Source organism: Thermobia domestica, chromosome 15, assembly GCF_964235325.1.
Source record: "Thermobia domestica chromosome 15, izTheDome1.hap1.1, whole genome shotgun sequence".
Lineage (NCBI taxonomy): Eukaryota > Metazoa > Arthropoda > Insecta > Zygentoma > Lepismatidae > Thermobia > Thermobia domestica.
Genome location: NC_137468.1, coordinates 2,183,469 through 2,211,134, shown reverse-complemented (window position 1 = coordinate 2,211,134; position 27,666 = coordinate 2,183,469). Strand labels below are relative to the sequence as shown.

The 27,666-nt window shown below is 36.2% G+C and overlaps 1 protein-coding gene across 1 annotated transcript in view; it reads right to left on the bottom strand.

Annotated features, from left to right (window-relative positions):
• Window positions 1–25,747, bottom strand: part of LOC145671802 (serine protease inhibitor dipetalogastin-like) — a 57,747-nt gene extending 32,000 nt beyond the window's left edge. Inside the window, exons 1-3 of the mRNA XM_081741035.1 lie at window positions 25,575–25,747; window positions 18,839–18,970; window positions 9,868–10,026 (exon numbers count right to left, since the gene is read on the bottom strand). Coding sequence (XP_081597161.1) covers window positions 9,868–10,026; window positions 18,839–18,970; window positions 25,575–25,602 — 319 coding nt within the window. The 5' untranslated portion in view covers window positions 25,603–25,747. The remainder of the gene's footprint in view (window positions 1–9,867; window positions 10,027–18,838; window positions 18,971–25,574) is intronic.
• Window positions 25,748–27,666: the final 1,919 nt, after the last annotated feature.

The following is a 27,666-nucleotide window of genomic DNA, read 5'->3' as shown; positions in this document are numbered from 1 at the left end:
TTATCTAGTTCTTGATATGCCTTAGGGGGTCCGTGAAGGTAAGCAGAAAGGTAACAAATGGAATCGAAGTTAATAAACAGGTAGTACCATTTAAATCACTTTCTTTGATGTCCCCCCGAAATTTTACATGCCAGAGACGCCAGTGTATTGTTCTGACGTCACATTCAGATATTTCTTGACTTTTGTAATCTGATACATGTGTCAATGCCATTCACTTAATTAAAATTTTGGACTTGAAAGTTGAAACCTGATAGGCAATTTTTAAAACCTATTGATAAACAAGATAAATTTCACACTTTGAACCTTAGGATTCGTATTCATGACTTACAGTCTAAGCTTATCTTTGGTGAAGTATAATTGGTTAATCACACTAATTTGAATTATGTCCATGCCTCTGATTAATAATTTATGATTTATTAATTATAATTTATGATTTTAGGTTTAATAAAAATACTAGTTGACAGTTGAAACTATATTTTTTATAGTTAGTAGAGTACCAGTATCTTTACTTACAAAAAATTACGTATACTTACACTTCTAAAAAGAAATGCATAATGCTTTTATAAGTAAAGATTGATACACTAATGTCTCTTCATAGGGATGAGTGTACTTCACACACACACACACACACACACACACACATATATATATATATATATATATATATATATATATATATATATATATATATATATATATATATATATATATCAGCAGTTAGTATACGAAGTTCATTTCCAGTCAGTGACGTACGCAAAAGAAGGTTGTCAGTTTGAACTGTGTTAGTGGTTTAACCTGTTCTTCTCCATAACCTCAAATGTATAGCATGTAACAGGCCACTACATAATTAAGTATAATGCTTCTCTCATAAAGCATTACTCTTATCTTACCTTTAATAATAAAATAAATTGTCTTAATCCTCTTCTTCTCCTACAACCGAAGGTTTTAGCTGAAATCTAATTTTAATCTATCAAACTAAGGTCGTAGGTTTTTGCTCTGAGAAATATATATTTAATATATAACACTTGTAGAATTGATATTAATTTATTTTTAGAATAAAAGTGCAAATATACATATGTACAAATAATCAAATTCTGTCATCAGAGTTCTTCAGCCTTAACTAATTAACCTTTGTATCTTTTGATTAGAAAATATCTTAATCGATGCCCACAGATTCCCAAATTTACTCTACTCGGAAACCCGCTGTCCGCCACTTCGAACAAGCTTCGACCGATGTCCTACTTCTATCAAGAAAGTCTGACTACAACTTTCCATCAGTAAAAAAAATATATTAACCTTTCATCTATTACACCCACTTGTGAACATAGAAGGTTAACTTCCTTAAAGAGAACACCATCACTTTGGTCTCCTCTGGCCTAAATAAAAAAATATCTAATTCTTCAATATACAAGTGATTTGAATCTCAGAACTCAGTTAAATCAACGCTTCTGTATAGACCATCGCTCAGGCCTTCCCTACATGAATTTATTTCAAAATATTCTACGGCCATCACTTAGGCCTAGAGAAAATTACTTCTCTCTGCAACTATCATCACTTAGATAGTTTCCCTACATGAATTCGTTTTAAATTAATATTTCTACGGCCATCACTTAGGCCCAGAGAAAATTCCTTCTCTCTGCAACTATCATCATTTAGATAGTTCCCTACCAGAAGACAGAGAATTTCAAAAGGACATCACTTAGCCCTCCTGACCATCTTCTAAAAAATTACGACTGAGGGTCTTCTTTTATATGGTCGGTGGACGCGTTACTTTCTCTCTTTTTTTTTATCAGGTTTATATTTTCGCTAAAGAAAAAGAACAGCTTGGGTAGGCAAAACCTCCGAGATTCTAGTAATTCCATTCTAAAATTTTCAGCCACCAAATATTTAAAAGCTAAAGGAAAAAAAGTACGTTAGAAAGAAAAAAAATAAGCACAAACTATGAACACAATTCTATACACAAGTTATCCTCTACAATTATATATATATGTGTGTGTGTCTGGCCAGACCTAATAGATTATAAATATATAGTCTTACTAATTAAACATATAAATATGTATAAAATATATTTAACCTTTTTTACCTTATTACAGCAAACCAGTAAGGGCGAAGATACGTCCTTACATAGCCCCGGACAAACAAAAAAAAGAAATGAATATATCACTTATTCTTTGAAAGTCCACTGTCTCTAACTGTCTTTCTTAAGAATTTTTCACTACACCTTTTTTTTATTTTTTAATATCACAAAACACACACAAGATATTAATTTCAACTTTAAGGCTTATTTTAGCCTAGTCTAAAAGTCTCGAACTGTTTTTTTTTTTTAAAAAAACACACAAACACCATAGTTTTCACTAAACACTGAAACTAAGCTCTGGATTAGAAGTGGAGTTTTCTCGCAGCACTTTTCTTGTCTTCCGAGGGTCTTTCCTCCTGTAAGAATTTCCCGGGAGTCGGTGGAAGTCCATCAAAATTGATGTCATCTGCGAATATAGACAGCACATCCTGGTCATCATCTTCAACCCACGGTTGACTCTTGGAGGATGTTCCTGGCATGGAATGTACCTCCATGATTTCTTCTTTTTTAATTAATCTCAGCTCTGCAAGAGTGCAGTTCTTTGGATCGTAGCCTTTTCGTTCAGAAATTTGGTTAAATTTCCTTTTCCTACCCCTTTCTGCCTTTTCATTATCGACGTGCAGAAGCAAGGCTAGTTCGTACGGGTTGTCTTCTCTAGGTCTACAAGAAGCATAGACCGATCTCTGCTTCGGAAGTGGTTTTTTGAACATTGAGTTCATCTCTAAGAGTGTAGTATAGGTCTTCACACTAGATTGTCTAATACAAAACTAAAGCTTCTCTAATTTTTTCCTATTTTGTTTGTCAAGTTCGTACAATAGGAATTATATGTATATAACCTTCCTCATCGGCTATTTTTTCCTCTCCGAAAAAGGAAGTTTTATTTTAGGGTCTTTCTTCCCCCTCCCCTTCATTTCCGGCGTTCTCATAACAAAATCTTCTCTCTGCTCCGGAAGATGTTCGCTGAAAGACGGTGGTTTCCAAAACGGTTTCATTTGGTCGGTATTAACTTTTATGATCTTGCCTGTAAATATGTTTTTGGCTAAAAATGTGTTCATGGCTAACTGTTTCTCCAATAAATAGGGACCTAAATATTTTGGTAACATCGCGGCAGAAATGTTTTTGGGTGCACAAGACAGACGCACTGCCTTGACCCAGGCCTTTTGTCCTGTTTTGAAATGATGTTGTTTTCGACCCTTGTTGTAAAATTTCTTTGAGGCTTAATGTTTCTTCCTTTGCGTTAAATTAGCACAGTCCCAAGAAGACTTCAATTTCTTTTTAAGCTCGTCTACAGATTTTAAGTAATCATGTTGAATGACCTCATGTACTCCTTCACTGGTCTCAGACATATTGTAAGGAAATTGAACCTCCCTACCAAAAGTCAATTGAAACGGGGAAAAGCCAGTCGCCGAACAAGTTTTGGAGTTCAAAGCAAATTCTAATAACTTTATATCTTTCGACCAGTCGCTGTGTTTTTCGCTGTATATAGAAATACTTGTTTTGATTTGCTTAACCCAAAGTTCGCTTTTATTAGCGCAAGCTCTATAAGCTGAAATATACACAGCTTTTGCTCTAAGCAACTCTAATGTTTCCTTCCACAGTCTACTTGTAAATACAGCATGATTATCAGAAATGACAAACTGATAGAATGAATTGTCACAAAAAAATTGTATTAGACAATCAGCTACTGTCTTTGATGTTACTTTTCTAAGAGGGAAAAATTTAACTAATCGTGTGAAAGCATCAAGGATTACTATACAAAAAACGTGTCCCCCTGTACTTGATCTAATTAATGGCCCTAGGGCATCAATATACGCACACTGGCCTGCCGTCTCCACGAGTGTGCTAGACATAAATCCGTATTTTGCCTTTCCAGCATCTTTAAAGATACTACAAGCGACGCATGCTTGTGAGAATTGTTTAATGTCTTTGAACATCGTCTTCCAATAATACATATTTCTTTCTTATTCTCAAAAGAGTATCCTTGAAATTTGGGTGCCCAGAATATTTCTTATTATGGGTTACATCACATACCACAGCTCTCAACTTAGTAGGAAGCCAAATGACATCTCGATCTAAACCTCTGATTTTAACAGTTTTCATCAAAATTCTGTTTTTTGCAATGAATGCTGTTCTCGCTAGGAGTTTAAGTTTCTTTCTCTTTACTTTGCTGAAACTTGAAACATCACTCTCCAAAAAGCAAATTAATTGTGATAAGACCTCATCCCCTTCTTGAAGTTCTCTAATTGCTTTACTGTCAACTAAAATTTCTTCTGTGTAATTTTCTTGGTCTTCTTCACTCCCACATTTTTTGTCCGTGCTGCCATCTACAGCCAAACAGAATGGTAGTTCTGATAGCATACTAATCTTGTCCTCCGGCTTAATCTCGATATTTCCACTAAATCTGTGTTCTTGCATTTTCCCTTTCTGTTTAATTTCCTGTTTGAAGTTTTTCATTCTTCTACTAAATTCAAGATCAATAAATAAATTCTCTTCTTTTCTAAAATCATCGTAGTTCACGAGGAAACCATCCTTATCTTCTATTTTGAAGTATCCTGTATCATTTTCGGATTCCAGTGGATATTGTTCATTAGCAACTTCTGAACCTTCAAATTCTATAGGCTCCGTGTGTCCACTTTCAATTCTTGAGAGATAGTCTACGTACAATTTAGCTCCTTTTTTGTACTTCAAAATAACTGGAAATCTAGAAATTCTAGCCATCGATCTTGTTAAAGTAGCAGATAGCTTATAAGACTTAAGCATTGTAAGTAATGCCTCATGATCAGTATAAATGATTATTCTCGGTGAATGTATCAGATACAATTCAAATCTCTCAACTGCTAGCAGAATCCCTAGTAATTCTCTCCTTGTTGTACTATAAACCTGCTGTGACGGTGATAATTTCTTTGACCCATACGCCACTACGCAAAGTTTTCCTTCCTCATTCTTCTGTGCGAGGACATAGCCAGAACTAACAGCTGAAGAGTCTACAAATAAATAAAATTCCTCCCCTATCCTAGGAATTAACAATTTCTTATCATTTATCAGAGCTGATTTTAGTTCCTGAAGAGCATTTTCGTGTTTCTCTTCCCACTTAAAACGATTGTTTTGCTTTAGTAAATCACTCAAGCATGCCGTTATTTTAGCCATGTTTCTTATATTCTGACGAAAATAAGAAAAATATCCTAGCAATGATTGTAATTGCTTTCTCGTTTTCGGCCTCTGTATCTGCTCAGCCATCTTTTTTTTCTCTTCAGTACAAGACAAGTATCCCTGCTTTACTTGGAATCCTAAAAATTCCATTTGTTCTGCAAAAAATAATGCCTTCGATGGACTGACAGTTAAATTCGCTTTCTTAAATCTTTCCAGTACATCCTGCAAGATTTGTAACATTTCTTCTTTGGTTTCAGTAGAAATTACCAAATCGTCGTAAAAAGCAATTACTTTCGTGTAATATAGTTCACCTAGAACTATCTGCATTAGTTTATTTAGAGTACTAGGCATTCCTGAGAGGCCATATACTCCTCGGATATAGCGGAACACTCCTTTGTGAGTTATGAATGATGTATACTGACGGCTCTCTGGGGATATCATAATATTTGCATATGCATAAGTTAAATCTAACTTAAGAAAATATTTTCGATTTCCTAAATAGCTTAATGCTTCAAAAAGTCCCGGAATATTCGTCGGTTCCTTCTGCGTGGCTAAATTTAACCTACGGGCATCAAGAACTAATTTAAACTTGCCACATTTCTTTCGATGTAATATAGGACAGCTAATATAATTAGAAGATATTGTTTTTTCTATAATTCCTTGTTCTTCCATCTCGTCCAACAATTTGGACATAATTCTCCTTTTTTCCTCAGATAAAGGCCGTAACTTTGAATAAAATGGTCTTGTATCTTTTAATGTAATGGAGTGTTGAATAACATCCGTCAACCCTGGTTTTTCAGAAAATACATCTTTATATTTATAAACAATTTCCCTGAACTGCTTCATTAAAGTAGGCTCTAAATTAACTTTATTGATCATTGTCTCAATATCATTTGTTTTATTTTCTTCAATGAGGTGTACTTCACTCTCTGTTTCTTTCTTTACTGTTTCCGGGGAATCAAATAAACAAACAAGTGTTTCTCCATTGTCTATGCTCCAACCATTTGATTTTAAATGTATTGACAAGCCCGCTTTTGCAATAAAACATCTACCAACAAGGACAGATTTTATCAGGTTGGGGACTATGTGAAATGTTTGTCGAACAGTATTACCATAAAAGTGTACATTTACTGTCATGGAACCGTTAGTCTTCGTAGACCCAGAAGCTAACAGGATTTCAAAAGAATTCTTTTTTATTTTTCCCCCTCTCTTCTTCCACTTTTCAGCTATCTGAGGGCTAATACAAGAAATACTGCTCCCAACGTCTAGGTACATAACTTCTTCGAACCCAAGAATACGACATCTAACCAGAGGTTCCCTCAATTGTTTTCGAACTACCGTCTTCTTGGAAGACGGTTCGTGTCCCCGTTTTTTGCAATAGTTGTCACATTGTTTACAGTGCTCTTCCGACCTGATCCTCGGACCTTTTTTGTGTAGCCTTGTGTGAATGACCTCTCCCTTTCTTCTTCCCGGGTGAGGTTACTGGGGAAAACAGACCCCCTGGCGTTGCTTGCCTTCATTCTTCTATTTCTAGTTGTTGACCTACAAGTGTTTGTATTGTCGAGGTCGTCAGCTTCATTGGGTTGGGCAAACGGAGTGATCTTATGCTCATTTTGGAACCTCCAACCACCCTCTCTCAAATGTAATGAAATCCCCATTTTCTTTATCAGATCTGCCCCACATATGATCGGAATATTTATGTCCTGAAGAACGTAGAAGCTATGTCTAAATCTACCCTTTTTCACGCAGAAAGAAGGTGTTATGATGCCTATACTCTTCGTGTGGCCGCTCGCTAGAGAAATTTCTAGCTCTTTTTTCTCAAAAGTAGCCCCTCTCCTCCTCCATTGGTTAGCAACAGACTTGCTAACTAATGAGATAAAACTACCACTGTCCAGATATAAAAATTTCTTAGCCCGATAGAAATATCCATACAAATAGGGTTGGATTTCTTTCTTAACAGGATTCCTCCCGTCCAACACAGAAGCTGAAACTGTGTTTTTCGATCTTTCCTGCTTTTTCTTTTCAGAACATTCAAAACTTTTGTGATTAAATTTACGGCAAAAGTAACATTGAATTCTCTTTTTCTCTTCCCGTACGCTATTATTTTGAACGTGCTCTTTTTTGTTTCTATTAAATTTTGCCGGATCCAACGCTGAAACAGCAACTTGGGACGTATTCAAAGAGTCTGTTTTCTCTCTCTCTGTAATTGCCGCCACTGAATGAGAAGCCGTGATATTCACTGTTTTAGCCTGCTGCAAATAATTGTACTCTCCTAATAAATAAGACTGAATCTGTAAAGATTCCATCTCTAATTTCTTCAAGGACTCAAATTCCTTTCCATGAAGAAATTGTCTGAATTTAGGATGTGATTTGGATATTATCTTAGTTATTTGCTCTTTCTCTGTCGGCGGATTTCTAAGGCGTGAGAACAGTGTTGCCATATCTCTGATGAATTTTGCCAAAGATTCATCAGGATTTTGTATTTTCTTAACAATCTGTGTCTCTATTTCCTGATTGTACTCAAAAGAAAAATGTTCCTGCAGAAAACTGTGTTTAAAACTCGCGTAGTTATCGAAAGGTCTACGGAATTTGTACCAGCGTCCCGTTTCCTCTAACAATATTTTCGGAAGAACCTGATCCAGAACGTCCTTTTCACTTATTTTCTTCTGTTTTACAAATTCATCTACCGCATCCAAAAACTCAAACGGGCATTCATTTTTTGTACCAGAAAATGTCGGAGTAGATAACTTAATATCTATAAGATTTTCTACTTTCCCGCAATTACACTGTTCTTCACTTCTACTTTCATGATTTCTAGTTTTTAATTTTCTTATTTCTTCTAATAGACTGTCAAGGCTAGTTTCAGTTTCCGGTGCTAAACCCAAAGCACTCTTGAGTTCGTCTAAACTTATTGAATTTTCCATCTTTCCTCTTTTAAACCTACCAGATCTCAGTAGCATAAAGGTTACGATAAGAGCTTTTCAAATATCTATACAATTCTATGTCTGCTGTTCAATTACGGCTACGAGCCCCCATTTATGTTAGTGGTTTAACCTGTTCTTCTCCATAACCTCAAATGTATAGCATGTAACAGGCCACTACATAATTAAGTATAATGCTTCTCTCATAAAGCATTACTCTTATCTTACCTTTAATAATAAAATAAATTGTCTTAATCCTCTTCTTCTCCTACAACCGAAGGTTTTAGCTGAAATCTAATTTTAATCTATCAAACTAAGGTCGTAGGTTTTTGCTCTGAGAAATATATATTTAATATATAACACTTGTATAATTGATATTAATTTATTTTTAGAATAAAAGTGCAAATATACATATGTACAAATAATCAAATTCTGTCATCAGAGTTCTTCAGCCTTAACTAATTAACCTTTGTATCTTTTGATTAGAAAATATCTTAATCGATGCCCACAGATTCCCAAATTTACTCTACTCGGAAACCCGCTGTCCGCCACTTCGAACAAGCTTCGACCGATGTCCTACTTCTATCAAGAAAGTCTGACTACAACTTTCCATCAGTAAAAAAAATATATTAACCTTTCATCTATGACACCCACTTGTGAACATAGAAGGTTAACTTCCTTAAAGAGAACAATATCACTTTGGTCTCCTCTGGCCTAAATAAAAAAATATCTAATTCTTCAATATACAAGTGATTTGAATCTCAGAGCTCAGTTAAATCAACGCTTCTGTATAGACCATCACTCAGGCCTTCCCTACATGAATTTATTTCAAAATATTCTACGGCCATCACTTAGGCCCAGAGAAAATTACTTCTCTCTGCAACTATCATCACTTAGATAGTTTCCCTACATGAATTCGTTTTAAATTAATACTTCTACGTCCATCACTTAGGCCCAGAGAAAATTACTTCTCTCTGCAACTATCATCACTTAGATAGTTCCCTACCAGAAGACAGAGAATTTCAAAAGGACATCACTTAGCCCTCCTGACCATCTTCTAAAAAATTACGACTGAAGGTCTTCTTTTATATGGTCGGTGGACGCGTTACTTTCTCTTTTTTTATTAGGTTTATATTTTCGCTAAAGAAAAAGAACAGCTTGGGTAGGCAAAACCTCCGAGATTCTAGTAATTCCATTCTAAAATTTTCAGCCACCAAATATTTAAAAGCTAAAGGAAAAAAAGTACGTTAGAAAGAAAAAAAATAAGCACAAACTATGAACACAATTCTATACACAAGTTATCCTCTACAATTATATATATATGTGTGTGTGTCTGGCCAGACCTAATAGATTATAAATATATAGTCTTACTAATTAAACATATAAATATGTATAAAATATATTTAACCTTTTTTATCTTATTACAGCAAACCAGTAAGGGCGAAGATACGTCCTTACAACTGTCCGCTCATAGAAAATATTATGGAAAGAGAAAAATTTACTATACTCATATATGATCACAGACATTGCGCATGTCCTAAAGTCTTCGGTACTTGAAGATTCCTTAATAAAATCTTGTGTATACCAGTGTTTGCAGCAATAAATAATGTTTCTAAACTAGCAGAAATGTACTGTAGGTTTTGAACTTAGTCTTATTTTCGTCAAGTATTGAAAAATTACTTCACCTCCAAATATCTCTAGAATGTCCCAAATACTTACGTTTTTGCTCTCGTTGAGCTGTGCATTGGAGGTCCCATATATTCCTATACTTAATGCCGTCGGTGCCACAGATTGGCATTATGACAGTGTCAGCTAAGGAACAGTACTCGACGACTCCTGTTCCCCCACAAACACCCCTCACCATTGATATCCGTTGTCCTGTAACACAAACAATTTGTACATTTTATCGCAAATTGAATATCAATAAATTCATATTTAACACATAATGTATCTTGTAATCTCAGGATTTTGGATCAGGTTGTATGGTAAGCCTCAGATTGAAAATTTGAGTAAGGACCAGCTTTTATATAAATCTTAAGTCTCTTTTCTTGTCCCTAAAAATTGTCATACATTGTTGTAATTAATGAAAAATCTATCAGATATAATAAATTCGTAATTTGAGGTGGCCACAAAGACGCTTTATGAAATTGCATATCTATTAGAATATATTGTACCATGGTATTTGCTATATAATAAACTGAGAATATAAATGTTTTAATTGACATTATTTAGCAAGTATATATTCTCGGGATATCAACCAGGTGAAGAATTCGTTGCCCAATGTTTCGAAAACACACATTGTTCTCACCTTCAGGGTCAATATGAACAGCAGTGTTGCCAACAACCCCTAAAGGAATTAGGCTAGATGGCTTTCAGAAATAATATTTTTTCCACAAAAAATTGCTACATTTTGAACTGCTAACCTATAGCCCACATTGTAGATTTTAAACCTCTCTTTTTGTGTGTAGGATTATTAGCAAGTTATGGTACAATTTGAAATGTTGAATTTTATTCGCTGAAGACTAACAATCAACATACATGACTTTAAATTACAATAGAATCCATCAACAACTCATCTGATTTGTGAGAGTCAACAGCCATATTATCAGTTGAATTGAAATAAGTCATCATCGATGACGTCGCAGCTAGCCTAGGCGTTGGAACTGGATGCACCATTGTTGATTGTGAATTGATTGTGTTTGTGTAGATTGCCATTGTCCCAATTTTCAGTAGTACTCTTTTCGGCAGGTCATAGTCCTTACAAACACTTCTTATTTCTCCGTATGCCCACATACATCATCATGATTGCATTGAGAGTTTTCAAGCTAATTCGATATTCTATTTGTTTCATTGTCCTTAAAAAACAATTTCTGTGTCCTAAAAAACAGAACCGTTTACTAAATTTGTATTAAAAATATTTCATTCTTGTAACGAAATGCAAAAATTAAAATAATTAGAAAGAATTTTAATGTCGCTCCCGTAACAACCCCGTTTGTTACTTTGTGAGTCGATAAGTATTGTTAAGTTCTTGTAAATCTATGAGAGGGAGAGAGAAGATGAAAACAAGTGTTCGTTACGTAATAAAACACTCTCTGTCTAGAGAAATCAATTAATATGATCATATAATGAGAAATAGGCTATTTTTTTAAATACACTTTATTTTCAAAATAAAAGTATTTTTAGAATTAATTTAAGGCTAATAAACAGCCAAAATGGCGAAACAGTTTCGTAAAATAAGCTATAGTTAAGGCTATAAGCATTTCGAAGATTTGTATGGCTAAATGCCTCTCCAAATAGGCTAGATTTAGTCAAAAATAGGCCAAATTGGCATCACTGATGAACAGGCAAGACAGAGAAGTATATATACTATCAGGAGTAGACAAGGTAGGCTCTCATTGGCTGATGTATTGTCCAATCAGTTGGCAGCCTGAAGACTGGTTGATTGGTCCGGTGGCTGATGCTTTCTGATTGGTTGGTGGACTGTTCAATCAATTGTTGACCCGATGACTGACATTCTGTTGTTTGTTTGAGTAGGTTCATTGTTATAGCAGGCTGCGTTGAGTAAAAATGTGATCCATGCAGGAGGAAGAGCAACGCTTCGAAGGAATGTTTGTCACAGATGCAATGACATTTTTGGAATACATATTCCAAATACTGTTTCTTGGAGGCATACTTTCGAAAGAATTACTCCTCCCCAGAGTTGCTCAATCGGACCCCCGAATCTAAAATAAATTCATTACGATTACATGTCACTCTTGTGGAGAGTACATCTTTTAGAACTAATATCAGAAGAAGGTTCGTTTGTGTCTTTCTTTCGTCCAAGTTCGCATTCACGGATTTTCAACATTCTTGAATGTAACTTAAACCAAAATATTGTCCCAGAGCACTCTCGTCACGTTTTGAGGTTAGCATTTATTAGTGAAAATATTAAGTTTGTGCATGAAGTAAAAGTAGGGATAGGAATGGCGAAAGGAGTGTGTAGGAGGAAGGAACATTAAGAAAAAGACTTAATCAAATGTTTCGTGTTAAATGTTGTCCTTTGCAGAGCAAAAAAAAAAAAAAAAAAACATGGAGATCGTGAAAGAGAAACTTAAAATGATTAGGTGCTTTTGAAAAGTGGGTTTAGAGAAGAATGAAGAGATTATAGGAAATAATCAGAAAACTAACAAGAAAGTGTTAGAAATAATAAGGATTGGAAGTAAATAAAAAGAGGAAAAGAAAGTGGTTGGAGTGTTGTGTGAGAACAAATTGCCTTTTGAGGCACTTGACAAAAGCTGATAGAACGATGGAAGGACAAAGAGAGAGGAGATTAATATCTTACAGTTGAAAACATTATTAAAAAGTACAATTGTTACGTAAAGTTTAAAACGTTAACTACAGAACACAGTTGAGGAAAGAGTTCCTATTTGTGGCATGCAACCAGCCAATGGTGGCAGAATTTGTGTGCTGATTAGGAGTGTTGAAATTTTAAAGTACAAGGGATGCACTCATTTCCAAGTGGCTACTCTATGAACCAACAAGTAAGTGTTAGGATAGGGGAAGAACTGACGGAAGAGAGTGCAATTGGAAGGGGAGTTCGACAAGGATGCTGCCTCTCGCCAACACTATTTAATGTCTATCTAGAAGAGATAGTGAAAAAGAGTTTACATGATGATGATGGCATTTCGGTAGGAGGTAGAATGATTAGATGTATAAGATTTGCAGACGATATGGCGCTTGTTGCAGAATCTGAAAAGAAAATCAATAAAATGTTAGAAAAAATGAGAAAGGGCTCTGAAGAATATGGGATGAAAATAAATGTTAGAAAGACAAAAGCCATGGTGATTGGAACGAAGGGGTCTGTGTCAAATATAAAAGTAGGAGGGGAGAAAATAGAACAAGTGAATAGTTTTCGATACCTGGGTAGTGTTCTTAGTAATGACATGAAATGCGAACGTGAAATAAAAGCAAGGATAGGAATGGCGAAAGAAGCCTTTAAAAGAAAGAAAAGTCTGTTTTGTGGGACCTTGAACAAAGAGTTGAGAAAAAGACTCATAAAATGCTTCGTGTGGAGTGTTGTACTGTATGGCGCGGAAAGGTGGACCTTACGTAAAGGTGACGAAAATCGACTGGAAGCCTTCGAAATGTGGGCGTGGAGAAGAATGGAAGGAATTAGTTGGATCGAGCGGAAAACGAATGAGAGAGTTTTAGAAATGGTGGGTGAGAAAAGAACACTTTTAGATATTATTAGGAAGAGGAAGAGAAACTGGTTGGGACATTGCCTAAGAAGAGATTGTATCATGAGGGACGTCCTAGAGGATACGGTGGCGGGAAAGAGAGGGAGGGGGCGAAAGAGACTACAGTTAAAGGATGATATTAAAACAGAAAGATCATACGCGAAGACGAAAAGGTTAGCGGAGGACCGTGGAGCATGGAAGCTTCTCAGCTGCGGCACGTGACCTGCCAATAAAGGCAGAATACCTATGATGATGATGATGATGATGACTCTATGAAGCCACAGGTCGATGCTCGGATTCTCATACATCACTCAGAGAAAGGAAGGAGAAGGCATGAAACCTAGCGTTAATAGAAAGCAGTGGTAAAAAGCAAACAAATCGTAGGCATTGGTTTTGCAGGTACACTTCTAGTGCATTCATGACGAATCGAACACTGTCAACACTTACTTTTATTCCATTCCACCCAACTAAATCCCTCCTCCCCTTCGATGAACCTTTTCTCTCTCTCTCTCTTGGTTCGATTGTAATGGCCAGTTGGTTTTATTTATTTACGCGTATTTATAGATATTTTTAGATATCACCGGCTTCTATGGCCTTAAGCCCGTCACGTATAAGGGAAGACGTCCCTCGGCGAGTACTTGTCCGAGGGAATTACTCCCAGAAGCGACAGTCCTATTAGCGACAGGAACTGTTATCTGTCCTATGAGCGACCGATTCATTTACATTGAGATGATGGAAGATGATATGATTCCATCTCGTAAAATATGTTTGCCTCTGGCGTTATTAGCGCCCGAACAACCTTGGTATGAAATATGTACGTTCCAGTGATACTGTTCGTCAAATATATCTTTCCTCTACTGTGAGTGCAAATAAAACTTATTTTAATTTTTAGTTAGATTTAACATAAAACATATCAAATAACTTAACGAGACAACAGGGATATTTCCATGAAAAGTATATTCCTATGTAATTATTGAAAATCCAGTTGTAATATCCCCTTTCTTAAAGAGCTCTGTTTTCTGTACTTAATTTGATTCAAATCTAATTACTCACTAAGTACAGTAATATATTTTATTTTGAAAAACTTAAACGTGTAACAGTTTCGCCAACTCTACTTTTTAGACTTCCTAAGACTCTATGAATAAAATGAAAAAAAAATGCCAATGATAAAAGACAGCTTTTGAGATTCCTTACATCTGATTGGCTATTCTCAACCAATCCCACCAATTACAATACAGTTCACTCTAAACAATCCAAAAGGTAAACAAACTCTTTAAACTACCTTCCCCCTATTGTAAGCTACTAAAACGTAACCTAATTGCTTAATTTGCCTTCCTCCCTTGTTTTGACTTATACATAAAAGCTTGTCGTGTAGCAATCTGAAATAATCCCTTATAACTAGACGAACTGTTAAGTCCTGCGAGAGATTTGTAACTTGTGTAATAATTTCTTCGAATACACCGTGTTTTTAGATTTCTTTGATATCCTCAAATGGTGAACACCTTTTTTCCATAGGCTCCCGATGGGAAAGCAGGGGTCGCCCCCCTGGCTCACAAAAATGTATACGTAATATAGCAAACCACGTATATTAAATACCAGATATATTAAACGTGATACAGCAACCATGGAGATGCTCCTCTCTAGAAAATTTTCTTCAGGCGCGCCTACCTCTTTCTAATTTCTTTCTCATGCCATAAACATATTCAATCTAAACTTATGCTCCGTATCATTTTAACATGAAATGTTTAATTATATTAGAATCATAAACAAAGGCGGAGCTACTCTAAATATTTAATTAGTTTTCCCCTTGATAGAGTCAATGTATTCATGGAAATTAATTCAAAAATATAATATTAGGAAAAACGTATGAAGATTGTTAATGTAATGAGAGCATTCTCACGTATTAAATTCAGATAGAGCGAAATTTTTCATAGTACATTTTGTTAGGTTCTTAATCACATTAGCATGAAACAAGTTAAAGAAGAGAGAACCTTATCTTTTTCCATTATCTTAGTATGAACGAATCGGTGACTCATAGGACAATTAACAGATCGAATCGGTCGCTCATAGGACAGTTAACAGTTCCTGTCGCTAATAGGAGTGTCGCAAGTGGGAAGACACCGTCCGAGGAAGAGGGAAGGAAGGAAGATTCCGGCATTTGGAGATGAGGATTCCGACGAATGAGGAAAAGTCTCACTCAGAATGGCTGACCTGAAAAAGACTCAAACACTTTTCGAATGACTATCCACACCGAGAATAGCAGTGAGTTGGAAATGACTGATATGGAGTAATAGGAAATGCTTGTTTTAACGGAAAATTTTGTTGACTCTACAAAATATGACGAACTTAGTCGAATGACTAAGTCAATATTAGGGATGACCACATTTTCTTTTCCAGAAAGACCATATAAATGATTTTCTTTTTCAATTTTCAAAAAGCATAAAACGAAAATATTTCGCAATATGGAAATCGACAAATTTTTCGATAAACAAAAAACAACGAAAATTTGAAAAAAACTTTTCGAGAAAAGAAAAAACACACTCGTTTCGAAAAACAAAAACTAAATCCTTTTAGGAAAATCGAAATGGTTTTTAAAGAACAAAATTAACGAAACTTGAATTGAACAATTGAATAAAATTAACAATTGGAGAACAATGCTTTAATACATGAAATACCGTAAGACAAATGTTGGCGAAAATGAATATGATTAGGAATAGTTATAATTTTGAAGCAGTTTTTCCTTTCCTAACTGTTTGAAACCACAAACAAAAGAAAATAAGTACGATATCACTAAAGTCAATTGAATAGTGTTTTATTGCCCTCGTACAGCGTGTTTTAACCATAGTAGCTATTTCAGAATGCCTTCAGCTACTTGCCTTAGCTCAAGGTGACCAGACGTCCCGTTTTAGCCGGGACAGTCCCTTATTTTCAACCGTTGTCCCGTTTTTTTGATTCTCAAACGGAACGCCTAAATGTCCCGTTTTTAAGAAAACATGACCCAGGTGTCCCGTAATTATTATTCAAAATATAAATGGTCAATGCTAATTCTACACTCTTCCGTACTAACACTCATTGGGAAGGTTCAGCCGTGCCTAGAACTTCTGAATATTCAAATGAGAATTGAGTGTTCTGTGGTTCAAGTGGGAATTGAGTGGGAATTCTGAGTGTTGAAGTAGTTAAAAGTATTTTTAGGTAGTACTTAAGTCAGAAACGCTGTGTTGTCATTCTTACTTGTGTATTTTGTAAATTGAAAACATTGCTGAGTGCAATGTGGAAGTCACCTCCCCCCTATCGCCGATTCGTATGCTTCCCGTTTTTAAAAGTAAAAGCTCTGGTCACCTTGCCTTAGCTCGCTGTGGTTTTATGCTTACTGTAAATACGTAGTTCAGTAACAATAATAGATTAATATTTAGAGATAAGAATGGAACAATGGAAATATGTTTTTCGAAAAATAACAGATCAAAAATGAATTTTTCAAGAATAAAGAATAAAAAAAAATTGAAAACACAAAAACTTCCCGGAAAGTGAAAACTCTTTTATTTAAAAGGAAAACAAGCAAAAAAGCAAATAATTTTTCAAAACATTAAACTTTTTTCACAAAGCAAAAACCGAAAAATTTTCAAAAGCGAGAAACTGTTTACTTGTATGGGATAATTTAAAAAAAACTTTCCTAGTTAATGTATTTTACTACATCTGATTAGTACGCACTTTTGTGGAAGACTGTACGATCAGTTAGGCTTAGAAACATAAATTAGATAAATAACGTGGTTATTATCCGTTATCAGAACAAATAAAAAAAGTACCATATTTACGTATGTTGAACTACAAATACGTATAAAATGAACACGCGAGTTGAATTACATACACTTTCACTGTAGATTGCTGATTTCCTGATACTGAAAGAAAAGGGAAATGGGAGGGTTTTGTAGAAAATACGTTACATTTTTTTAAAAAAAAGTATTTTGTGAACTTCCTGTAAACAATCCAATGATATAGCGTGTCATCCAATGAGCAACTCAATCATCCAATGAACAAACAATTACAGAATAGAACATCAGATAACAAATCTATTTAGAACTTAAATTAAATGGATCGTCCATTAAAGAGAATACGGTAGCACATTTGTTCATAAACAACACAGATGACACACACGAACATTGACAAGTCTTTTATGTTAACGTCCCACTATTATGCCCTTTAAGCTAAGGGAGACGGATGAATAGGGATGCGCACGAGAGACAAGATTTGTGGCTGTCTCGTCTCGAAAATGTGCTGTAAAAGTGATGTCTCGACTCGAAAAATTTATATTTCTCAATTGGAAGAGCCGTGTCTCGACTCGAATTTTGTCAGAAAAATCCTGTCTCGATTCGTCTCGTGTGCATCCCTACGGATGAATAAGGAAATTGAATGATTATAAAAGATTTGGTGGAATGAGACAGTGGGAGGAAACGGGAGTGCCCTGAGAAAATCCACGAACAGATGCTGTCCACAACAAACTTACTTAAATGGGGATCGAACTAGGGACCCTACGCACCAGACGAAGCGTTCTATCGCAGAGCCACCGTGTCCCCAATATTAAAGAATCGTAGACATAGCATTGACCCTTCCCTGTTTGGGAACGATTAGTGCCGTACAATAGGAGCGCGAGCGGGGCAACTGCCCCGGGCGCTGAAGTAAAGGGGCGCAAAATTCGGTAGGAAAAAGAAAAGAAGGAAATAAAAAGAAGAGAGTGAAAATTACTTGGAATATGTTAGATATCAGTACAAACTAGTATGTACTTAAATTCTCTTCCTGCTTTAGGAACTGGTCCTTTAGGAAAATGCATGTGCACATATATAAAATGGAAGGAAAAAAGTAATAAAAAGTAAGATTATCATCAAGGCTCAAAATCAAGAAAAATTACGGTTCATTTTCGAAAATTTTGTTACGGTTCGCGCCAAGCATGGTGGCGGTTCGCGGCTGGTTTGTCGACCTCACTCATATGTACGGGGGCGCCGTCGTATACTCTCGCCTCGGGCGCTGATTTTCCACAGTACGGCACTGGTTAGGATCTGTTTTGAAGTATTGATCTTATGCATAGACATTTTTTATTAAAAAATTTCCTGCTTCTGATGTTCCTTTTGGGGTCTGTCGTGTATCAGTGGAGAGAGCTTATAGTACGGTAGAGTCTCTGCTTCCATTCCAGCTAGCGCCAAGTAGTCTTTGTGATTTACAGACAGCTTGTGTGGGGAGTTTCTCGGTTGTCTCCCACTTTGTTTACTACAGCATTTCCTTCTTTATTATCATCACGTGTCCCTTACTATTAGGTTAAACACTAAAAAAACAAAAACAAAAAGTTTGTTTGGACTTTCCTTAAGTTTCGATGACAATTTTCATATAATGTCTTTCTTCTTTCGCGTGCACCCTTTCCTTTGTTGGAAATTTTCAAATTGCTACAGTAAAATAACTGACTAAAATAACTAAGTGGTACTTACTTGTTACAAACTGCTCGTAACAAACCAGAGCTGATGGGTTTTGGAAGGTTTTATTGTTGGCGCAAACAGGATCCCATGTGGTGTCCATTATTGCTCGAATGCACGAGTTGGAGCCGACAAGCTTCACAAGACCTGAACAGGAACAACAAATAATAGTCAACAATATTGACAACAGATAATGTTTAAATAGAGCATTTAATATACTGGATGGGCCAAAAGCTTGTAGATATTGAAAACCACTTACAACCTTTTTAAATGTTAATGCATGTTCATGACGTTCCACATTATTATCGTATAACAAAAGAAAATCCAAAAATGAAACGTTTGCAAATCAATAACTTCAACTAGCGAAATAACATTATATGCGTGACCGTCAATCCTCATGCGTGCAACAAGAGTTGGCCTCTGACAGATCAATATTCCAAGTACTATTATTGTTGTTATTTGGAAACTATGCACACCTGTTATATTTTTACGATTATGAAACTATGACTTGTTAAGTGTCCTAATTTGTCGCCAGAGCTACTATGTCTGTTAAAGAGCATTTGGCAACAGCGCCACCAATACTCCGCGTGCTCTATCCAACTGTCAGAAGCCATCTCTTGTTGAACGGATAATAGTTCTCGGAAAAGTAGAGAAAAACTCATTTTATTGTAAACCTAAATATTAAGAGTCTTCATCCCGGCGAAATTAACATATCGCTAATTTTACAGTAATTATGTGATATCTTCAAATAGATAAAAGATAATCGAAATATGGAACAAGAGCGCCCTAGACAATATCATTTTACATGAAATACCGTTATCACTACTCACTTATCTGCTTTCGATTTTGAGCCATTTTGAAAATCGGCATTTATTTTCGCGTTTCTAAACAGCTGTAAACGGAAACCGCTACGTGACTTGTGATAACTGTACCTGTTTGGGATTATTTGTGTATTTAACAGTGTGTGTGTTGCCTTTAGCTGGCAACAGTGTTCAAGTTTGCTTAACGCTTTTCTATTGTTGTGTGAAGTGAGTGAGTGTGGAGGCAGCAAGAACATGCAGTTTTGGTGAACCATATATCATGGTCGAAGATCATACAATATAGCACAAACAATAAGCCATCGTATCACAATCATTTACAACTAAAGACCTTGTGAACATGTTTATTCTCGTGTATTATTTTTGTGTGCAAACTGAAGTTTTAATCATTAAATACAGTGAATTTATATTGGGTTGCATTCATGTGGTGTACGAATCAAGCCTTACAGTCCACTAGTATGAACATCGTTTTTAGCATTGTTATTGTACTTTAGTGAAAAAACAAATATTGTACAGTACCTCACTCAAAATAATATTGTCTGGGGCGCTCTTATTCCGTATTTCAATTATCTTTTATCTATTTGAAGATATCATATAATTACTGTAAAATTAGCGGCATTTTAATTTCACCGGGATGAAGACTCTTAATGCTGTACATCAAAAACGGAGACTGAAAATATTAGAGATTAAAATCCTGAGACAAACATTCGGATCCAAGAAGAACGGGAATAAGGAATGCCAGAAACATCATAACGTGGAACTACATAATTTATAACGTTTACCAAACATTGCTAGGGTAATTAAGGGGGCAGACTACTAAATATTTTTCAAAACCTAAGAATTTTTCTTTTGCCCGTTTTTCGTAAGTTAAAAGAAGTAATCAAATGTAACTTACCACAATAATAGATAATGCTATTCTACAACCGAAAATACGAATCGGAAGAATTTTCAATGTTGCCATTCATAGAAATTACAGTATGACCAGAATTTGAATTACCCAAAAATCTAAGTTATGGCAGCGACTAGAAAAATGAACTCAATGGCAATTGATGACTTATCACGCTGTCTGTATTCCTTGTTAACTACTTTTTAAATAATATTTGTATTTTAATTCTACTGTTTATTAAAATTATTTATTTTGTACTCTTCATTACAAAATAAATACAAATATTATTTAAAAAGTAGTTAACAAGAAACATAGACAGCATGATAAGTCATCAATTGCCGTTGAGTTCATTTTTCTAGTCGCTGCCATAACCTAGATTTTTGGGTAATTCAAATTCTGGTCACACTGTAATTTCTATGGATAGCAACACTGAAAATTCTTCCGATTCGTATTTTCGAGTGTAGAACAACATTATCTATTATTGAGGTTAGTTACATTTCATTATCTCTTTTCATTTACGAAAAACTGAAAAATTGTTAGCTTTTGAAAAATATTTAGCGCTCAGCTGGGCAGGGCATGTAACGAGAATAGAAGAAAATAGAAACCGTTTCAAAGTTGTAACTGGAAATTCAATCGAAATCGACCATTAGAAAGACCTAGGCGCAGATGGGAAGACAATATTAAGATGGATCTCGCAGAAATAGGAATACAAAGTAGAAACTGGATCCAGTTGGCAAAGGATAGAAGTCAATGAAGAGTATTTGTGAACGTGGCATTGAACCTCCTTGTTTCATAAGCCAAAGAGTTAGTTAGATTTTAGGATTTTAAAACAAATTAAAAGAACTTGTATGATGATAAAATTGATTTTGAAGTACTCTCATCAACCTTTCCTTATGACATTAGCAAAAGCGAAGAAAATTTAGCTGGCAAAAGTGGCTCAACATCGGAGGTCTAAAGATCTCTTGTTTTGGTGCAGAGCTCCACCAGGGACATGCTCAGCTCTGCAAGAGAAGCTGTGTTGCAAATCTTTGGTCATCTGGTGCAGAAGGAACGAATATGGCCTACGTAGGATAGAACTAACATAGTCTACATGCGCGTAATTGGGTACACACACATAAAATAATTGTATATAGTTCTGTAATTTTATAATTTGAATTTTGTCTAGAAATATATTAAATGTTATTTCATTGCATTGTAAACTATTTTGAGTTGTTTCACTACTTTGTAAGCTATGTTTGTTCTTTGTGGAATGTAAACTGTAAAATCCTGTACGTATCATCATCATATTTTAGGATTCGTGACAAGTCATCTGAGCTTTGATATTCATACGTTTTATATTCTGATATTAAGATGGGAATTAAAAAAAAAGACTTATTTTTTTTAAAAACTTAGCCTAGGTCATGTTCGGCATATATGTACCCAGTATGCCGACCTAAACGTCACTTTCGAAAAGTACCTCCACTGTAGGCATGTTTGTTTTGAAACTATCACTAATGTTGAGTAAGTATCTAGGAAGGACAACTTTTGTTTTATTTATTTATTCGTTGTCTCACATTATACATGTTCAGAAACATCCAGTGGCGTATTAAGGGGGCTATAGGACTGAAGCCCCCACCCCGAAATAAATTTGTTAGTTTTTCGCATTCCACGTACAACAATAATCCTTCTTATCATTTTTAAGAATTTCATTGACTTTCCATTTTACTTTCTTTGTTCAGAAATATTACTGTATTTGTCAAATTTCATTTCGTGTAAGAACTGCGTTATTTTTTTTTCTTTCTACCATTCTACTCTTCTGTTTCTTTTATCTTTCTTGCCCTCTATTGTTCATAACTTTTATTCTTTGATTATTTCATTTAAATTTCGCCTTTTCTTTTAAATTACTTACGTTTCTTTTCCCTTGTCATAGATCTGTATTTAATTTTAAACGATAGGCTACTTATTTTTCTAAAATGTGCCGCCCCCGAATTTCATAGCTCTCCCCGCGAATTTCATTCTTGATAATTTAGGTATTATCTTACCTTTCAGTTATTTCTGCCCCCCACTCAATGTTTTTATTCCCCATACCTGGAAGTGACATTATACAAGTATTAAAGGAAGGAAAATAAACTTCATTAAAATTTGTCGACTCCCAAAAGGAAAAATATAAGTGCTTAGTCACGTGTTGTACATAGCGCCCCATCAAACAAAATCCTAAATACGCCACTGGGAACAACACAAAGTTTAGGTAGGCCATATTGGGTTCAGTTACCTCAAATATATATCGGGTGTTTAATAAGTAATGGTCATAAATTAAACCGTAGATAGTAAATGCCAAAACTAACAAAAAAGTCTTAGTAAACATGTGTCCGCAAACGCTTCGTAACGGAGATAGGGCCTGTCGAAAGTGTGCGAAAATGAAGTTTAGAGACGAATATCTCAAAAAGTATGAATCGGACAGAGGGCGGTCCAATGAATGACTATCGAAGTCAGACATGCGCTATGCAGAAATGCATGGTTGATAACTTTGCAATGCGCGCGCAAGGGATTCCCCAAAAAACGGAGGGATTCCCGGAAAATTGTCCAAGGAAAGGGGGCTCGAGATGAACATCGAGGGCGAGTCTATCCACCAGTAATTCATACGTCGTGGTACCAGGTCGAAAGCTCGAAAAGATACAAAATGGCGCACAATGTTTACGTGCCGTGTGTGGTTGCATAACGAACAGGAAATGAGAGAGCTAATCGAAGAAAGGTGGTGGTGCATGTTCTGAACTACTTCAGAGCACATTCCTAAGACGAATGCACATGCACAGAGTAGTCCTTTACTGTACCAATACCAAGGTAAAATAAACGATGCGCGAAAATGAATGGAATGACCGAAAGGAACAGTGGTACAACATGCCAGCCAGTTGGAAATACTGAATCGGGGTTGCAACAGACGTTGAGTTCACCTTGGGTGCATGATGTTACGGGTTCAAATCCGCTGAAGTGCCCATTGAATGCAGTGGTTCTGATCTCAGATTTTCCAAATCGTAGGTCCCGTCCTTCGAAGCTCCTAAGCTCGTTTAAAACAACAATAACTCAATCAATCGAGCGCCTGTAGGTTGCTCATTATTTGATTCTTCCCTTGTACGTATACGTAAAGAAAAAAACTATGCACGCAGGTCTTGCAATCAGCTAGTAAACCAGGAAATATGGAATGGAAGAACACTACATTGTTTCGATTACAGACGTGAATTGGAAACACGCTTGCCTTTCCACGTTTGTTTGTTATGTTGCCTAAAGGGTTCTGCTACAGGTCTACATGCTTTCGTCGTACAGGAGTAGTCGCTTGGGAGAATGATTCAGAGTGTAGAGGTTCGTTGTCTTCACTTGTATTTCTCGCCTATAGTGAATGTAGTAGTTCTGTGTGTTGAAGAGGTGTCAAACGCGCGTGCCTTTACAGTGTTGTGGATGTACTTACTTCATCGTATTGCGGGGAACAGTGCAATAGTTTCAGTAGTGTTGCAAAACCACGGGGATACTATTGTGCAGTGTTAATTAGTGCTATTAGTGTGTTGCTAAATTATTGTTTACCTTGCCATTGATACAATGTACAGTAATATTGAGTATGCTGACATGCACTTTATGCACGGCAAAGCAAACGGGAATGCGATAGAGGCATTTAGGTTATATCGCGAGACTTTCCCTACGAGACAGCAAACAGACCGAAGAACATTTCTCAGAATACATCAGCGGCTACGGGAACATGGGAGCTTTACACATTGTTCCAGGTCGGGAAGGCCAAGGACAGTACGTACCCCTGAATTAGAAGAACGCGTACTACAGGCAGTGGACGAAAACTCAGGAACGAGCACAAGACGTGTGGGGCTTGCCGAACGCGTATCCAATGCTCTCGTATGGCACATTCTCCATGAACAGCAGTTGTACCCATAACATCTGCAACGTGTCCAACCTCTGCCTCCCACAGACTTTCCTACGACACATCCGACATTTACTTTAATGATAGAGGTACGTTAATTTCTCATGCATCTCTTCTGTGGTTACACATCTGGGTATTTACTGTTTACCTTATGATTAATGCTGTACACATTACCAACATGACGATTTATGTTTGTTGATATAGAGAAACACGACATGTCCATCATTTTTTGCTCGTTGTAATACACTTACGCGTTCAACATGCGGAATGTTTCAGATTCGCCTCCCACATACTCGAATGTTGTCATGCTTTTCCCATTGCAATCCAGTTTGCGGATATTCGTTACGTTAACTACTTAGCACATAATGCTTCATCTGTGCACCGTTTGATTTACCTAAGTGCTGCCACACTTGTACGTATGCATTAGTTGTCGGAATTCTTCCTGGAGCAATTTTGAACGTACATCACCACACTTCGATTACATCTCTCATTTCCTGCTGGTTATGCAACCACACACGGCAAGTAAACATTGTGCGCCATTTTGTATCTTTTCGAGCTTTCGACCTGGTACCACGACTTGTGAATTATGGTGGATAGACTCGCCCTCGGTGTTCATCTCGAGCCCCCTTTCCTTAGACAATTTTCCGGGAATCCCTCCGTTTATTTGGGGAATCCCTTGCGCGTGCATTGCAGAGTTATTAACCATGCATTTCTGCATAGCGCATGTCTGACTTCGATAGTCATTCATTGGACCGCCCTCTGTCCGATTCATACTTTTTGAGATATTCGTCTCTAAACTTCATTTTCGCACACTTTCGACAGGCCCTATCTCCGTTACGAAGCGTTTGCGGACACATGTTTACTAAGACTTTTTTGTTAGTTTTGGCATGTACTATCTACTGTTTAATTTATGACCATTACTTATTAAACACCCTGTATAAACAAGTGTTTACTGCCTATGTCAAATCAAAGCTCTTAATTCATACCAAGTGTATAAAACGGAAACTCTTTCTGCAAACGTCCTTTGAACTTGAAATTTAATTTATAGCAATTATTTTTTCCCTTTTCTATTCATTAGACTTTTATTTACCTTGTAATAGTTGATGTTATGACAAAAGAAGAGAAGAACTGTGACCTCGAACTCACCTGTAATAATGATGAAGAGCCAGATCATTGTTGAAGCAGAAGCCGAGAGATCCAAGGTTGCATCCAAGAACGGAATCGTATTCGAACTGGAGAGCTTTTGAAGTGGGTTGGTCGTCTTCCGCTCAAATGGAACTCGCTTCACAGACAATCAATCGGTTATTGTTATGGAAGAGCAAAAGCCTGGACACAAACAAACACACGCACAGATGGAAAAAGCTAAACACACACACTCAGCGGATGTAGTCTTTTGTCCTGCCATAATATCTCCACCTCCCTCCATTTGCCTCCAGTCTCAGCATCAGGAAATAAAATGGCCGTATAATAACCATTTACCTTTCTTTATTGTGTACATGACCCACATTTATTTATGTGTATTACTAACACACCTTTTCTATGCCATCATTAATACTACATAATTAGCCTGCTACCGTACTGCAAAATGGGAGCTTAAAATTTGACTGAAAGTGTGAAGGTGCTTAGTATTTCTATGGTTTGGATCCACCTTCTACAGCAGGATGCAAAATTGGGATGTCCACTGTATTATGAGTTCGTTTCTCTTAGATTTAATCTTACCAGAATCTAGGATATTAGTTATACCAAATGCTAGTTAAAATTACGCTAGGTCTTTCCAAATTATGTCAATGGTTTCAGCCAAGGGCGACGATTTCTCTGTAAATTTGGGGGGGCCCATTCAGATGCAGAAGGTATATATATGAGGGTTTTCAGACAAATTGCATTCAAATTATGCCAAATATTGAATATTCATAAATACAATAGGGGCCCACGTGAGCTTTGGAGGGACCGGCCCCCAGGATCAGCGCCCTTGGTTTCAGCTACATTCAACTAACATAAATTTGAGAATCTGCAGTGTCATTTGAAGTTGTGCTTCCGGAGAAAAAGAGGTTGAAAGGCTCTCTATCAACATAGGTATAGTGCTGCCAAAATGTCTTGAGCCGTGGCAAAAATGTGAACTAAAGCTGACACCCTCGCGTTGAGCCAATAAGGGTACAGCTGTTGCTAAGCGAGAGAGCCTTGCAGTCGTCTACGCCAAACGGAATGGAATTCTTTCAGTCGATAGCAGCGCTTGGAATGGAAGACTAGGACTCAAGTCAATGTGGTATATCTTTAGTTTCACAGTTTTCGTTAATATCAGTGTTAGAGCGCTTACCTTTAGTCCCTGGTTCGATCCCCGGTCAAGCAAGTTTGTGGTAGACATCATGTCCGTAGGTTTTCTTGGGGCACTTCGGTTTCCTCTTACATTGTCATTCCACCAATTCTTCCATTATCATTCATTTGCCTTAATTATCCGTCTCCATTAGCCTAATGGACATAATCGTGAGACGTTAAACTGAAAGATTTTCGTTAGCATATTCCTCGTACGAGGCGTGCTTTTTAAGTAAAGTCCGTTTGAACATAAGTACACAACGAAAGGTTATTTCAAAAAAGTAAATGTATTTTCAGAGTGTACATACTTTACTCTATTTTTCGACATAGTTGCCAAGCTTGTCCAAACACTTATCATTAGTGTTGTAAAAAAACGATTTTTTTTTCTGTGAAGTTTTTTTTTAATAAAAAACATCGTTCTTTTTCATGTTTTTTTTCAAATGTCTGTTTTTTTTCTGGCAGCTATTATTTATTGATTTATGATGAAGATTAATAAAATAATCAATAGAACTTGTTTCGAAGCCCTCGTAACTTACAAATCGTTTGTTTCCTTGTACCTATAAGAGCAAAATCGTGTGATTATTCCGTTCGGACTTAGATCATTTTTGGCGTTTTCCTACTTTGTCAATTAGTGACTTATTGCTCAAAAACCATTTACCCTATTGATATGGTTAAGACCTTGTTTTTTAGAAAAGGAATGTGGCTATTTTTTGGTGTACGTTACATTGCAGTGTTGCGAGCGGGTGGGAAATTACTGAGGAAAACGTAGGAGTGAAAATTTACAAAAAATCCCTAACCGAATTTCATTTTTTTTTTTTGTATCTAGCACCATTGTTGTCATATGGGTCTGAGTCACCTAAAAAAATTCTTTGGTACGTTGACAAGGTACAGTGAAAACCTGAAGTCGCTGGCTTCCATTAAAAGAGAT